Genomic DNA, 16773 nt, shown 5'->3' with positions numbered 1-16773 from the left:
CCCACAGATATCTGGCAGCTTAAGCTCTGAGCGGCAGAAAGAAGCCAACTTTTAGTGACATTTAATCCCCAGTGTGTGTATGGCGAGGCGCCCCCCCCAGGAGGACTCATCTTCAAGTCTGTGCCAAAAACAGCCACAGGGGGCGTCTCCGGCCCCGAGTGCCTCTTTCATGCCAGATATGAAATATAATTCAGTCTGCCAAGGCGAGAAATCCTCCCCCGGTAACGGCACGGTGCAGCCAACAAAGCAGCCCTAATGCTTTTTAAAGCAGGCTTTAAGGGCCCCCCCCCACCCACCCCCCCCCAGTCACAGGGGCGACCTTCCTAAATGCCACCTGTCAGCCCACACACTCTCCGGGGGTGTCCTCTGATCTCTCGGCTCGTGGACGACACCCCCATCCCTCCGGCCGACACCTGGAAGCACCTCACTATACCTCCCTTCCCCAGCTTGTCACCACTAGACATCAATGGGGGGGGGTTTGGTGCATAAAGACGGAAAAGGAGAATGGACAGAATAGATGGAGACAGATGGAAGGGGGTGACAGCTGTTGGTAACTGCTCTCTGTAAATCACAGGAAATGGCAGAGCCCCCGCCGCTATAAGGTGTCCTACATTTAAAAAATAAGGATTTCCCCTTTCTTTCTCACTTTCCTGCACCCACTATTTCAAACATTTACATATACATAATTACTTTTAGATTTCACTTTTCCATACCCCCATTACAAACATTTACATATATTTACATAATTACTACAGGCTCATTTACATATTTCCACACTAGGAGACGTGAAAGTGGTCTGATTAAAACCACGAGCTTGTACAGACTACCCAGGTTTGGGTTTTTATTTTTTGGAAACGGAGCTGAAACCTTAAGCAGCGTAAAAATCTCCTGCGGGGGCCCCGGTCAGGCTGTGGGGGGTGGGGGTAGGCAGGGCCAGGCTTACATATCGTAAGCCAGCTATGCTCAGGTCAAGCTCAAGGAATAGCAGGCGTGGCGGGAATGACTGGGAAAGAAGAAAATACGGAGACGGCAGTCTGGTTAGATTACTGGGGCTTGAGGATGACTGAATATGCTAATTTAGATGCTTACTCAAGATGGAGGGAGAGGTGGAAGAGCTCAGTTCAGGTGACTGGGGTCACCCGATGCTCCTGCCTGGGATGGTAACATTCCCCTTCCTTCGCAGTAAAATAAACAAAGTTTTGGAGGGATTTTATGGCCTGTAATTTCTTCCCTTACCAGGGTGTGCTACTAAGAGGACATTTTACACAAAGCAGTAATGTGTAAGTGGCAGCCCCCCACCCCCACCCTGCTCGTGCCAGGGCGGCCCCACAGACGGGGACTACAGACATCAAATCATATTCCCTCCCACGAGCCACAATGATTGCCGCCGGGCGGAGTCCTGGCTCTGTCAGCACAAAACCCCCTACCCCCCCCATACCAATCATCCAACACACAAAGGTCTCTCTGCCCTCCTGATCACACATGCACTTCCTCATCCAGAAAACAGGAGTGACAGACCACAACGAGAGAAACTGAATCAAGAGAATGAGGTCATTGATGGTGAGGGTAGGGACTGGCCATGCCAGACAGGTTCTCCACCCAGATTTACTGAAGTTCACCTTGGATAAGCTTCCAGATGTGCAACAGTCTGGCCCCCACGCTGAAACCCAAGCCCCAAACCGAGGCCCAAATCCCCAAGGCCAAGCCTCAAACACAAGCCCCAAACCCAGGCCCAAATCCCCAAGCCCACAGCCCCATGCCCACCTTCCAGACCCTGAGAAAATGAAACAAGTGTCTCTATCGGCAGATTCCCGGGGTCAGACTTCTCACACAGACCCCACCCTCCGGTTTGTCGATTACAGCTAAAAAGCTATAATCCCCTCCACCCAGGGCGCCCACGGTAATATCACTGACCCCTGCGGTATTTCTGAGGCATTCTTTTCTCCACTGTATTAGGATGGAGGAACATCACATGCTGCGCTGCATTTTCTTCTTCTCTACGTGCCTGAAACTAACCTCATTAATCACATCGTACCCACCCCAGCATATGTCTGTGAGACACCGTTAGCTGGAGATCTTGCCATTGTAAAAGTGTGAATTCAGGAAGATGGATGAAGCATTCGTCTCCTCCATCACCTTCCAGTTTGCGGACATCACACAGCTAAAGAGTGAGCACAGGTCCTGTGGAAATGGTGGCTGGTTTTCTGAGGAACATCTCTCGGTCTCCACGTAACAGGAGTGAGGTTGTCCTAAAGGCCTTCAATTGTGGAGTAGAAGGAGCATCAACTTACTTCCATGCAGTGGTCGCTGATGTATTTTCATGCTACAAAAGAAACTGCATGAACAATTCTGTGTAACAGGCAGTTATTATATGTAAATGACGGGTGGCATGATGCAGACCAGTACAGCTTTGTGGTTGTGGAATATCGTAATATGCACCCAATAGATACTCTGAGAAGACTCTCAATGAATTTTATCGTGTGTGAATACACAAAAAAGGCTATCTGGACTGGCAGCGGGGGGCATATTTAAGAGCCGCATCCCAAAGTGGGTGGAGAAAAGACTGCAGTAGTGGGGGGTTTTGGGGATCTTCAGCTGTTGCACCAAAGCTGTAAGGGAAGGGGGCAGCCATGGGGGGGCAGAGAAGATGCCTGTACTGAAAGATGGAGCCGCACTGAGCTGTATGAAAAGGACGCAGACAGGTCTGACCGGCATCATGCCAACCTCACTCTCTCTCCACATCTCGGGGAGGACAACGAAGACCGCAGCATGGGGCAGGATGTGGAGGTGGGGGGGTATTATCCAAGCGACTGCAAATGAGCGTTGCTCGGTAACAGCCCACAAATCCGTCTGCACCTTGCTCCCGTTTTCTTTATCGTTTCTTTTTCCCCATTTCTTGTTCACCCTCCCCACCGTGGCGGAGGTCCTAAAACGAGCGTTCATCTCCGGTTGGCAGGCTACAGTCACGCTGGGAAAGCAGAGCCGGGTGTTGACACGGCTCTCCAAGGCCGCGGTGCGAGGACTGTCTGGGCCGGCATCAAAGACAGGGAAAGGGGCTTGGAGGGACACCCCAGGAAGGGGCCGCTTGAAGTCCTCAGAGATGATATCGCCAACTCTTGTTGTATGATTAGAGGGGAGGGGATCCGTGCCACCGTCAGGCTGCATCGCAGGGTTATCTGAAGCCGACCCCAGCCATCGATCATCATCAACTGCAGACCCACTCTGAAGGGGAAGAGCTCGAATGGCCTGGACATCATCAGCAAGTGAAATACGGTTTCCATAAACATTCACCTATGCCTTTATCTGAGGTGAATTACAGCAACGAGGAGAGTCACAATTTATGTACTCTCCCTGAGATTCAAACCCATGACCTCTTGCGTTAGCACAATGTCTCCTTGTTGAGCTACAGGAGCAAGGACACAATGTCCCCCCGCTGCCCCCTATCCATTGCCAAGTGTTATAATTTATGTACGCTCCCTGGGATTCGAACCCATGACCTCTTGTGTTAGCACATCGTCTTCTTGTTGAGCTACAGGAGTAAGGATGCAATGTCCCCCCGCTGTCCCCTATCCATTGCCAAGTGTTATAATTTATGTACGCTCCCTGGGATTCGAACCCATGACCTCTTGTGTTAGCACAGTGCTATAGTTGTTCAGCTACAGGAACAAGGGCCCAGTGCCTGTCCCAACCTGTTGATCGCGGAGCTGAGCTCGTCCAACCGACGGGAGTCAGTGGAGTTGTCCAGCTTGGATAGGGCGTCGACCCTTTTCATGATGACCTCCAGCATGTCGCTGATCTTGCGCAGAACCCCACGGGACTCCAGGTTCCCCAGCACTGCATGGGAAGACAGAGGAACAGGGAGACGGTGAAAAACAGCCGGAGGGAAGAAGGCATCACACGCAGTGGTGGGTGCGATTTATTGTTGTGGAGGGGCTGCAGCCAGCAGGAACAAAAAGCTTCTGTCAGCTGTTTATGGGCCACTGACCCCTGAGCTGACCCAGACCTCACGCGGTATCAGCCGGACCAGGTCACTCTCTGAGGCCCAACCTCCCGCCTGAAGGGTGCTGACCACGAATTGCTTGTGTGTCTTTAAACTCCGGCACAGATTTGTATCTCTGGACCTTTCTTAACCTTTCAGGGGGAACAGAATGAGGCAGGCTAAGATTATGAAAAGGGGGAGGGGGAGTTGACAGCCCCCCCTCCCCGGCGATGCAAAGATTGACTGACCCCAAGCCCCCTTGCAGAATGGATCTAAATGAAGCCCCTGAGTCGCTGCCCGGGGTACAACCTTATCCCCAGGCCCCCCGGAAACTATTATCTACTACAGGCCTTCTGTGGCTAAGGTCATTTTGAGATGGTTCCTTACGACTCCACTGGCCGGGGCAGCCATATTGATCCATTACCATGCTGATTCCAAATGAAATTAAAAGGAGACGTGTGGTAGTAAACTCCTCACTGCACTGTTATTTACTGAGGTCGGCCAGCCAGGTTTCCGGCTCGGCTCAATGCATCTGCAAATTCCTGTCATTAACCTCTCCACCGAGACTGAGTCGATTACCGGGAGCAGCTCTGCAATCTCTCCCGGGGTTCCTCCACATCCCTTATCGGCTTCGCACGGGAGGGGCGGGCAGGGAACACGTGTCACCTCTTTTGTTATCCCTGCTGACGACCGGCGGCTACACCGCAGGCGATCCCGGACGAAGGAATGCCCAGCTGTCAGTAACTGGACCTCTGGGAAATAAAACTTTAAAGTTTCGATCAAGCTCCTGGTACCAGGATGTTCTGGGGTCTGGGCGTACAGCCTGGGGGGAGGGGGTGGGTACACGGTAAGAGAGCCAGCGAGCAGGAAGCTGAGTGGGGCTGGAGATGCAGGCAGCTCCTGGATCCGCTTTGGCAGGTACTGCATGAGGGAGCAGCGCCGGGATCAGATGGGGAAATGGTAATCGCTTATCTACCCTGTTTCAGGAAAAAAATACATTTCCATATATTAGCATGTATTACCTCCTCCCTGCAGCCGGGGGCAGCACACACACTCAACTACGGATCACAGCTGTGCTGCCGCCCGTAAGACCCCTCAAGTTCAACCGCCCCCCACCCTCCAACTTTTACGGTGATGACACAGCGACAAAGGTCAAACAGCTTGTACTCGTATAGATAAAAAAATAAAAAACATTTACACAAACATCACAGGCTAAACACAAACCCTGATTAATAGACCTGGGGCCTGTTTCACCCTGAAATCCTGACAAATGAGCTTCCTGATGAGAAAAGTAATGCAAGATGTCACTGACATTATGCCATATAAGATTCGTACAGACCTACAACTTAGGATATAAAAAAAGACTTTATAGAATTATGGATATTATTGCACATTGTGATCCTGTAATGGATAGTCAGGATGAAAGATGGATGATACCATCGCAGTAATATTAGTGCTGCTGTAGAACCCTTTTGAATATACGTATATCCATCCATCTTCCAGCCTCTTCTCCCAGTCAGGGTCATCAGCAGCCTGGAGCCAATCCCAGGCAGCATATGTCTGGGCTCCAGCTGTCATGGGATGCACCTGGATGCCACTCCCCCCCCCCACCCCCAAGGGACAAAATGACAAATACCATGCCCGTTGAAAATATTCCACCCTCCCTCACCATCCAACTAAAATGTTCTGCATAAATTCACCCCCATACCATAAAGATACATCTACCAACTTTAATATTGGTGCTGAACTGGCAGACCACAGTTCTAAACATATCATTATCATGACCGGCTTCACTCCCCCCCCCCCGAGCAAAGATTTGACCCCCACCACCCCCCTTGAAACCTTTTTACAACCTGAACATTGCATACAGTGCAAACAGTTTATCCAGCTTCTCCATCTTTGTGTCTTAATTTGATTCCACATGTGAGCTACATTACATGTGTGGAAAGTGCTATACATAAAAAGATTATTATTATTTGAAGACCATGTGACTTTGGGGCAGTGGTGCAGTGGTTTGCTTTTCTGCCTCAAATTGTCCACACTACTTTCTTCGTGACTCTGAGGGTAAGGGGTGTGTCTCTGTATCTGGAAGGCTGTCCATTGGAATCCTTTAACTGGCAGAATAATCGTATTACTGCTGGGCCCTTGAGCAAGGGCCTTAATCTCCAAACTGCCCCAGGATGCAGAAAAAATGGACAGGCCTGTGCTCTTATCCCAAGCTCTGCTCTCGCCTGCATCCCTATATATGTGTGCGTGTTATATGGTAGGAGAGCCATATAGGATATGCGCAGATTAGATTATGTTGTGCTTGCAACCTGTTCAATGACAAGAAAGGCATTTATTTGGCCATGGGAAGAGTCAGAGGCAGAAGTTTAATGGCACATTTTTCCCGATTTCGTATTTAAATGGATGCCTTATTGAGTCCACATTGGTTGTTTTATAAACGGGCCATTTAGGAAAAGCTTATGTCTTTAACGACTTCATTTCAGGGGCGCCAGTGGAAAATAGATGACATTAACAAATTCCAATTAAAAGGCAATCTGTTACAGAGGCCAGCGCTGCATTCTCCGGCACGACCTCGCCTCCCGAGACAGGCTGGGAGGGAGCAGCCCCGGCCTGCCGTTCCTAAGGAAAGCACTGCAGTCAGTCCTGTGATTGTGTCACTCACATTTTCCCCAGCCTTCCGTTTCTATAGGAACCTTAGAACTTTTAACCCATTTATAAACCCCCACCTAGTTACTTTGCTCACGGCCCGGGTCTGTAGTGGCACTCGAACCAGCCACCCGCAGAACAAGAGATGAAATATTCAGGCCGAAAGTTCACATTTGTATAAAGAGAGACACCTCAGAGATAACAGGGCACAGCGGTGGCCTAAATGCACAGGAAGTTTCGCCAACGAATGGCAGCATCAGTCCCGCATGCCAGATAATAACGATTAAGGAGGCGGCCCGGGCAGCAGCCAAGGAACGTCTCTGCATCCCGAGCAGCGTGGAAGTCACGCGGTTTTAATCAGCTGCGGCGAAATGCAGGCGCGTTTAAGACAGGCGCGAGACGGGGAGGGCTCCTGGAGAGGATGGGGGGAGTGAAACCGCAGGCAGTGCATGGAGTACACTAATCGGAGTACGATGCTTTAAAAGCGGGCTTTGGATATGGCGATGACAGGAGACAGACAGGGTGCATCCAGCCCACAGGGCTCAGTGCTGACGATGCTGCTAATTTCCATGAAGCCTCAGGTGACGGCTGTGGTCTGTCGCCTCGTCGCTCATTATCTGAGGCACACTGAGGGCATTTGGTGCAGGTGCAGAAGGCCGAGACTCACGCGGTCAGACTGACCCCCCGGCCGTATGCGAGCAGCTCTGGCTTCCAGTCCAGGATGATCTCACTGGCAGCTGACCTCCTTTCTGCCACCCTCACCACGTCTGGCCTTGTTATTCCATGAACGCAGGTCAAGAGTGACTCATAAAGCACGTTTTTTTCTGGAACGTTTATGATGTTTATGCGTCTCCGTGCCGACAGGACTCCCGTTGCCATGGTTAAAGAGTTGAAAGACGCGTGACGGTCATCTGGGGCCATTGTCCTGTTCTCTAGGGAGCTGGAAATCGCACATTTACTGAGCTGCAGGTGCATGTTTAAAGTACATTCATTACTGCCTAGAGCCATCAGAGAGACACGTATAAGAATGGATAAATATGCGCGGGGGGTGGGGGGGACATAGGGGTAATAAAGACTGACAATGAGGTTCGTACTGCATGAATGACAGATTATTATTTGTCACAGTCGGCATGTTGTAATTCATTGGCTGTTTTGAGTATTTTGGTATCTGGGCTTATTACAATGGAACACTTGCAAGGCATTATGGGATTCCTGTTTCATTTTAAAAAAACAATAAAAGTTTGACCAGTGGAAATGACACAGTCGTCTCTATGCTTGTGTGTAACACGCCATTGCTTGGTAGGTAATAAATGAATAATAAAGTAAACAAATAATGAATGAATGATATCTTTGCTCATATACATGTACAGTACAGATATATAAAACCAGCCTGGCAGAAAGACACAGACGGCACTGAAAACCTCGGTTACCTGGTGATGGATCATTAGCTCAGTTCCTGTTGGAGGCCTCAGATCTGGGGAGATGGAGAGGAGCCTGGAGGTTACCCCCTCACCCGGCACCTCCATTAGGCCTGGAGTGCCACTAAGAGGCTACGTGGAGGATTAACCCATCAATCGGCAGAGTGTTATATATGCTGCTTTCTTACTAAAGAGTTTTCATAGTGTGCGTGTGGGTCAGATATACATTACATTGTGGGGGCCGAATGTCCCCACAATGTGATAAAACCTTGTCAGTTTGATGTTGTGGGGACCATTTTTTTCAATCCCCACAAGGGGAAAGTCAATTTTATAAAAATCTGTGACTAAACAAGAAACTAAAAATGTGAAAAGGCTTGTATTTTGTTTGGTTTCTAATGGTTAAGGTTAGGGCTGGGTGGGGGTTAAGGGTGTCGTGACTGGGATTAAGATTTTTCCCATAGAAATGAATGGACAGTCCACATTTAGATTAGGTACGCGCCTGTGTGTGTGTGTGTGTGTGGGTCTGTGATGTAGCCAGAGACTGAAGGACATACACTTTTTTAAATGAATTCCCATCTTATGCCTGCTGGGAGGGAGGCGCAGGGCGGGGCGAACAGTCCTGCCACGATCGGCTGGGAGCCATTTGTATATTCATGCCTGTGCGAACAGTTTCCTCATGACAGTGGAAGATGGGGCCGGGATGTCTGGGTGCAGAGTGTCCTTGACCGCCGCCCTGCTGGCGACGAGCTCCGGGGCACAGTGATGTCACTCCAGATGCGCACGCTCGCTCACAGAGGACTCTCTGCCCCGGTCACAGCTCATCCTGGCGATACTCCTCTGATTTTATTTTTAACTTGAGTGACATAAGATGACAGTCTGGGGTCATTTCACAAGGCACCTGTCAAAAGCCAGGAACGGGAGCAGGAAACTAAAAGTGAGGTGCCCCCAGTGTGGGGTGGAAGTTCTCGCAAACTGCCGTCTATATGTGTCACGCCCCTGAGCTCACGAGGTTCCTCACAAACGTGCCAGGCTCACCATTAACTACGCAATGCGTGCTACAGCCAAGCCTTCTGGATCCCTGGGCCAGTCTGCCTCCTCTGCCCAATTTAATGCCGAATCAGTGTGTAAATCTAATGCAGTCATTTGACAAACAAACAGCACAGGGGCTTATGTCTGCAATTATTAACAAATCACAGGGACACCTCCAACACCAATGGGGAACAAACAGGCCGTCGTCAGGCCCCGATTAGCCTACCTCACGGCACACATTTACACAGCAAACCGTCCATTAATCCGTATTCACCAAGTCGACGTGAATCTACTTACATGCCTGAGGCTATAACTGATGTTTGTTATCGATATCCCATATCACGGTACCATTTACGAAATTACACGCTGGAGTTTGTTTCAGAGGCAGGGTTGTAGCTAAAAATTCTGGGCTCCTTGACAAAATGGCACCTGGGTCCCCCTGCCCAATTGGCTGTATAATTTTACATATTTCGGGCTCCCTGCAAAGTGCTATGCCCCCAGAATCCACTAGGGTATTCATGCACTGGCTCAGACTGTTTTCCTCTCTGTCAGTTTGTAATTAAAAGTAATGAGTGTAATCAAATCTGTATCTGTCAAATATAGAATTATCCGTATTGGCAATTAATTTCAGTATGTACAGTGAGTGTGCTATCTTCAACACCAGTCAGGCTTGATTACGGAATAACGAGTCACGAAGGCCTGCTTTCCGTAGCACATATAGGTGTTCCTATGCGGCAGCCATTAGCTGGGTAAAGGAATTACGCCACATTACACCAGAGGGCATCTGCTAATTAAGACGAACAGCCAGGAGATAGGAAAGCGTTAAAAAAACCTACAGCGACACACCGTAAGACTATAGTTTGTGTGTGTGTGGTGGTGAATGCATGTGTGCACTTTTCAAATTTTTAAAGCGACCCCACTTTCAGGAAACATGGAAAGAATGGAGACAGAAAGTGCGGCTTTGAAGTAGTGCTCTGTTTAAGTAAAAATGCCATTCAAACATATATTGATTTTTGTTGCAAGCAGCTGGCTCAGGGGGGCGGCACTGTAGCCGCTCAGAACCCCGGTTGGGGAGTAGAGGGGATACATTCCTTTGTCCAGGTACTTCGGGTTAGGAAATTTCCAGTAGTGTGTGACTGTGTGCCTGGACCTGTGAAGGTACATCTCATCCATGGTCACACTGAGCAGCCTCACTAGTCACGATACCCTTTCTGCTGTTGTCATCCACCAGAAAATGACACCCCCCCCCCCCCCACTACCACCCTCCCTGGCCATTTTCATCTCGGAGTACTCATTCATGGGGAGAATAACTGTGTTCCCGCATTTCATCACAAATCCAGTGGGATTCGACAAAGTCGAATCTATTAGGACCGACAACTTCTGTCACTTATCCTTTGTGCATAATTTTGCTCTCAAAGTGCCTGACAGGATGGAAAAAAAAGAAGAGTGTATCTTCGGTGATCCATCTCCCTCTGACTTTCTCCCACTTCACTTTAAACTTTAGCTTTTTTTTTTTTTTTTACACCCAGTGCACCACAAGGCCCATCGTTCCTAATAAGGCTGATGGTTTCTAACTCGTGACGTTATTCTCTGGATGGATCAGAGCCACCCCCCACCCTTTGTGTTGTACCTTCAAAGGATGAGAAAGCGTTCCACTTTCATGTCGCGAAAAATCGCTTTTTATTAGGTCATGAAAAATCACTTCATCTTAGGTCATGAAAAATCTCATTTACAACAGTCGATACTAAAGTGACTGAGGGAAATTAATTCCTTCTTATGAGCGCAAATAAGAATGCATGTGTAAATCTCTCTGTTGGGGGGATAATTCCTTTTATTATGAATACTTGGATAATTGTACACACCCACATATACTGTGCACACATGCACTAATATGTGTCGTAGTACATCATGAAAGAATGTATTATTACAAAAACAAGATATTCTCAATGTGTTTATATAGCCACAATTTAGCAAAGGCAGCCTAATCGGCAGCGAGCACAGGGTGTTGACCCTCACAATCCCCATTGTAATTAGATGTTAAAATAGGGTAATTAGTGGTAGCGCCCTCACAGGGACAGTGAGCCCCTGGGCAGAGTGAGGCAGCAGCATAGAGAAACTGTCGAGCTGTCCAGCAGAACCATTCTGTCCACTTCCACTCTGTCACCACACCCCCAGATGCACTGCCATGCCGAGCGTGACCACAGAGACCAGAAACACACACAAACAGAGGGCACAGTTGAAAATGGCTTCCAGATTTGGATAGCTTAAGCTACATGCTAATGCAGAGAGAAAGAAGAATCTGCAGTTTAAGCTACATGCTAATCAGAGAGAAAGAAGAATTTGCAGCTTAAGCTACATGCTAATGAGGGAGAAAGAACCTGCAGCTTAAGCTACATGCTAATCAGAGAGAAAGAGGAATCTGCATCTTAAGCTACATGCTAATCAGAGAGAAAGAACCTGCAGCTTAAGCTACATGCTAATCAGAGAGAAAGAAGAATCTGCAGCTAAAGCTACATGCTAATCAGAGAGAAAGAACCTGCAGCTTAAGCTACATGCTAATCAGAGAGAAAGAACCTGCAACTTAAGATACCTGCTAATGCAAAAAGAAAGAACAACCTGGACAGATGGCTGTATCCAAATGAGGCTGTGATTTATGACCCAGCATGATCTACTGGAGCAAAGAAAGGTTCTCTTCATCCCCATAATTCTATCGTCAGAGGGTTGCCAACTTTGGTCAGCTAGCTCGGGTGAGATTTTCAATATAAGACAAGTCTGCACACATATTTACATGTACGTAAGAGTTCATTACCTTGCAAATAGTCTGTAGGGTTTACAAACTACTCCAGTGCGTTTGATGTAACTAATTTTAGGTTTATAATAGAATAACAGATTTGCCGTAACATTTCTTGCATGAGCGTGAGAGTCTGAAAGCGTGAGTGTCACACCATATGTAGGAGAGCTGGCAACCCTGTCACCATCATCATCATCATCCGGTTATGAAGTGAAATACTATGCATTTTACTCAGTGTCCCAAGAAAGCAGGGAGTTACCCACAATCCCTGGAGAAGAAAATGAAACAAGATGTCTCCCCAAGTCACCGCTGGGCGCCTTTCTCCCATAATTGGCAGGAGAGTGGGAGATCAGATGTGACGGAGACCTTTTCATCTCTCAACTCAGGTCACCGAGCACATATGTACACTGACAGAAAGACAGAGATAAACGACTGACCCCAGGTCAGGAGGTTACCACGTCTGCTCCTCAGTCATGTCAAATATTACTCTCCCCCATCTCCCGTATATTTACTGTTGTCTGTCCTCGTCTTCCTGCTGTCTGTGCCAGTCTCAGTAATTCACCCTCCAGCAGGTGCACTATCGTATGTCAGGGAGCATCTCTCCCAAAAATCCAGACTTCTCTGTTACACTATAGGCTAATTTCTTTGCCAATCTGATTCAACCTCTGCTCTGTAACAACTGATGTGCCAGTAGAAGACGGCTAATAAAAAAATTAACGGAGGAGGCCAGCTGGCTGCAGAGTCCACGTGACTCACTGGACCCAAAGCCAAGAAAGCAGGAAGTCGAAGTGCTCACCGACCCCCGATTGGCTGTAGACATTGACTTCTTCTGATGCCTTCCAATGATAAAAGGGCACTCCCTCTGTGACTGCCCTCTTTTAAGTTCCTGTAAACACAATGGGGCCTATCTTACACCTGCCACAAAGCAGCCCCAGGTGTGACACAAATGTTTTTCCTACCTTGAGCCTTGTGCAGTGGTCATTCTCCCATCCAGTGCACACATAATTTGTATAGCAAATGTATTTGTGCCCATCTGAGCCCGTGGGTGTGTCTGTCTTACAGTGACACAGTCTAAGGTGCACTGTAAGCACAGTGCTATTTTAAGGAGGCAGGAAGTGATTGTGCTTTTGAGCAACAAACACCTGGTCTAAAGTCAATGGTGCAGTGTTTCACTGTGATTTTAAAGGCTGCATTATCAAGATAGCAACATGTGTGTACATAGGCGTGCGTACAGTACGTGCAGACTGCTCGTTACACATGCAGGGACTCGCAGCAGTGCACAACCATGCAAAAGATTACAATGTGACAGATCATTAATGGGTCCATCGAGATATTTTAAGAAATATATCTCATAATGGTTAGTCATAATATTAATCCGAATTAGCTAATTGTAGTAATGACAAATTGGAACTCTCGTATCTGCGGGTTCAGTAACTGTAGTTTCAGCTATCCATGGTTTACTGCGGTCCAGTAAGTTTTAAGAATTCCAAAAATGATTCATAAGTTTCAAACCGCACGACAAGTCAGCACAGGCTGTAAGCCAGCGAGCACCCACAATAGGCTAAGATATTTTTAAACAAATTTTTCTCATTACAGGTAATGGCAGGTTCATGATACAATATTTTTCATTGTGCAATGTGTAACAGATGAACTTGCGCTGTGTGCTGTAGATCGTTAAAAAAGGGCCCTACGATACTAACTGCCATCAGTGCCAGTTTTCTATGCTTATCATTTCAAGAGGCTGGTGGGCTTATCTAGTGGAACCTGAAAGCTCTCACAATCCTCCTCAAAATCAGCACTGAATTACAATTCTGAAGTCACTTTGACGCAGCCTGCAACAATTTACAAATGATAAGATCCAGAAGTGAAGGGAATGTGCCCTCGGTAACTATCGCTGCAAGATGTGTGACTAACCCAGCAAACCGCCTGGACCTAGAAAGAGGTACTCAAATAGCGCCACCTCAGACAAGGAGCTGCAGGTTGTTTTTCAGGAGGATAAATGACCGTCGAGGATGATGCAAAGCAGAGCTTTTAATCCCGTGTCCAGACGTAGCCATCTTGTTGACCTCAACTTTCATCTCCTTGCCCACCTGTATTCCCTTCTGAGGCTGAGACGCCCTGGATATTTTGAGGCCTCTCAGTTGCCTGTAGCCTTTAAGGGGGGGGGTTCAGAAAATGGATAGATGCAAACATTATTTGTGTTTCCTTAATATATTTGTTCCAGGAGGTGAATGATTTTGAGATGGAATCACTGCTGGCTATGTGCGATCTTCATCTCGATTGCAGATATAGCATTTTAAAAGAGGAAATGGCAGTCTCGCACTGAATCATGGGAGATCCTTCTGGCTGAAGCATTTCCTTTGAGTGCTTCGATTCTATGTTTTTGGAAACCTTTGAACTGGCACGCTGTGTCTGGGGACGCTGGCCTCGGCACAAGATCGACCGCAGCCCGTTTTTCCATACACAGAGAACTCAACAGCACACTCACAAGCAGGCGCCCCCCCCCCCCCCCACACGACTGCCTCTTTTCGTCGCCTCCGCTCAGCACCTGAGCTTTCCGCGGCTCTAATAAAGGAACAGGGACACAACATTAGCCTCGGTGGGATGGAACCGACGACTTATTTATTTATCTTTCCCGCTGAGTTTATTTTCACTTCGAATTATTAATAGCTTTGCTTCCACAGTACGGAACCTATTTATAAGGAGGCCGTGGCCAGTTTCCTGACAAGACGCGGGAGACCCCACCCACAGCCAGCATCACTAAGCACTGACTGGCCACCAGGGGGAAGGAGAAGCGAGGGGTGTGGCTTCTCCTGCTGACAGCCCTCTATCATGGCTCTCTCTCTCTCTCCCTCTCACTCACTCTCTCTCCACTTTCTGAGGGTCAGAGTCGACATGCTAATCCCCTCCCAAAGCTGCCCAATGATACAACCCTCATTCCGCCAGACGCCTGCTTCAAACTGTTCCCATCTGGAGGACTTATGGATGGAAAGTGAAATAAAACTAATCTTGGCCTGCAGCTTCTGGCATGGTAGCGGGGGGGGGGGGGGGGCGGGGGATCAGGGACTGGGACGGGTGTACAGAGTACTGTAAGCCAACGCATCACCGCTTTAGTCGATTCAACTGTATGGTTTCATTCTTCCCCAAGTTACGACCAATTATTCTGAAATTTATTTTCTCTTGCCGTTATGATTTTTGTCCTTCTGTGCTTTCCACTGATCTTGCATTCAAAATTTTCCCTGGTCCCTAAAGTGTAACAAACTTTTTAAGTTTTAAAAAAAGGTCTATATCAGTAGCCATTTTGCCCAGGGAAAATATACAAGGACATGAATCAATATACAATTTGTGGAGACATTTTCTGAAATGTTTTGAGTATTGTACACTGATAATCAGTGAGAGAGGGTAACGAAATACCCCCAACACTGAAGTACCTGCGTTCTCTGCAGTAAAGCCCCTGCCCTGGACTGAATGTGAGAGACACCGCTACAGTACCTAACCAGAAAGCCTTGGGATTGGTAAACTGTGTCTTTGGAAAAACAGAGTTGTGCTTTATACCTTATAATGTAAAGCAAAAGACTTCACAACATCAAACTACTTCAGATGCTCTGATGGTCCCTGTAACGTTCCCTCCAATGTGCACACATGCTGGGAGGATGGCCCAGGAGTTACATGAAGCTAACAAATATCTGCCAGTCAGCCTCAGTGTTTTTCTGAAGGTGTCTTTCTGTCAACCGGGTTTATTTATCTTCACGTACCAGCATGGTGACCCTGCAGCTCCCACCATCATCTGACTCCTCACCCACACTGCGTTACTATAGCCTGTGCAAAGACCATTAAGAAACAAACTGAAATGATGTTAGTCTTTCGTTTGTCTCATTCTTTCGTTCATAAAAGAACAGACTGCAACAGGACCATAAGCCAGGTTGATCTTAACTCGAGCTTTGGGCTGCTGTTTCCGTAGATACTAGCAAGGCAGGATGGCCTGAGACTTTGAACATGTACTGTAAGGCAGCTCTCCAAAAGAGAAGGTGGGCATTCAGGGATGCCAACCGCGGGCACCATTAAACAAAAGACATGAATAACGATACACCATCGCTGTCTGCTACTTAATTTATCTTCTCCTTTGTTGATACATTGGTTAGCAGCTTGACAGTCCTGTTTTAAAGCCCCTTACCTTTGATGGCAGATGAGCACGGCGGACAGAGGTACACAGGTGTCTCTGTCGGGTTGGTGTGAGGTCAACTAGCTGCTCTTCTCCTGCCGCTGACTGTTCACTTTTTACCTCCAAGCTAATTGTTCTAATTAAGCTGCTTCACAAAAGAGGGCAATGTCAGATGATCCATGAAGTTCCCTCGGCCGTCACGGGGAAATTAGCCGAGATGATTAGCGGGCATTAGGTTGCGCCGGTCCGCTTTCTAAGGGTACCTCGTCGGGAAAGGATGAAGTGCATGAATACAGAGCACCAGTGAGGGTGATCCAAAGAGGTTGATGGGCACATTGAGGGAGGGTGCCAACACACCACCAGCATGGGCGCAGCTCAAGTCCGGCAGTTTGCAGTAACAACTGCACACGGACACATCAGCGATCTTTTATTTTTTCCCTGACAGCTTCTAACCGTGGCCTTTCAAACACCATAGCAACACCCTCAAAAACAAAAGTGAGCTCTCCTCTCTGCCTTGTCTCCAAGCACTTTGTCTACACCTCGGAAAACTTCCCCTCTGCCACTTCAAGGGATACAGCGCTAATTTCCCTTCGCTTTGGTGTCAGCTGTCACCCACGGCTCTTAGGCTTTCTGTCTTTTTCTCAGGATATAAAGAATTCAGCAGGAATTAAAAACCAAAAAGAACAAGCCAAGCTCACAGAGACAGTTCCTGAGTCACTCCCACGAACCTTCAACGAGGACT

The 16773-nt window shown here is 48.0% G+C and overlaps 1 protein-coding gene across 1 annotated transcript in view; it reads right to left on the bottom strand.

The window, feature by feature from the left end:
* LOC125742032 (alpha-1,6-mannosylglycoprotein 6-beta-N-acetylglucosaminyltransferase B) overlaps positions 1–16773 on the bottom strand; it is a 93550-nt gene that overhangs the window by 59715 nt on the left and 17062 nt on the right. Inside the window, exon 3 of the mRNA XM_049013618.1 lies at positions 3690–3834. Within this exon, the coding sequence (XP_048869575.1) occupies positions 3690–3834 (145 nt within the window). The remainder of the gene's footprint in view (positions 1–3689; positions 3835–16773) is intronic.

This window comes from Brienomyrus brachyistius, chromosome 5 (assembly GCF_023856365.1).
Source record: "Brienomyrus brachyistius isolate T26 chromosome 5, BBRACH_0.4, whole genome shotgun sequence".
Taxonomy (NCBI): Eukaryota; Metazoa; Chordata; class Actinopteri; order Osteoglossiformes; family Mormyridae; genus Brienomyrus; species Brienomyrus brachyistius.
Note: the sequence above shows the minus strand (reverse complement) of the source record. Positions and strands in the feature narration are given on the sequence as shown.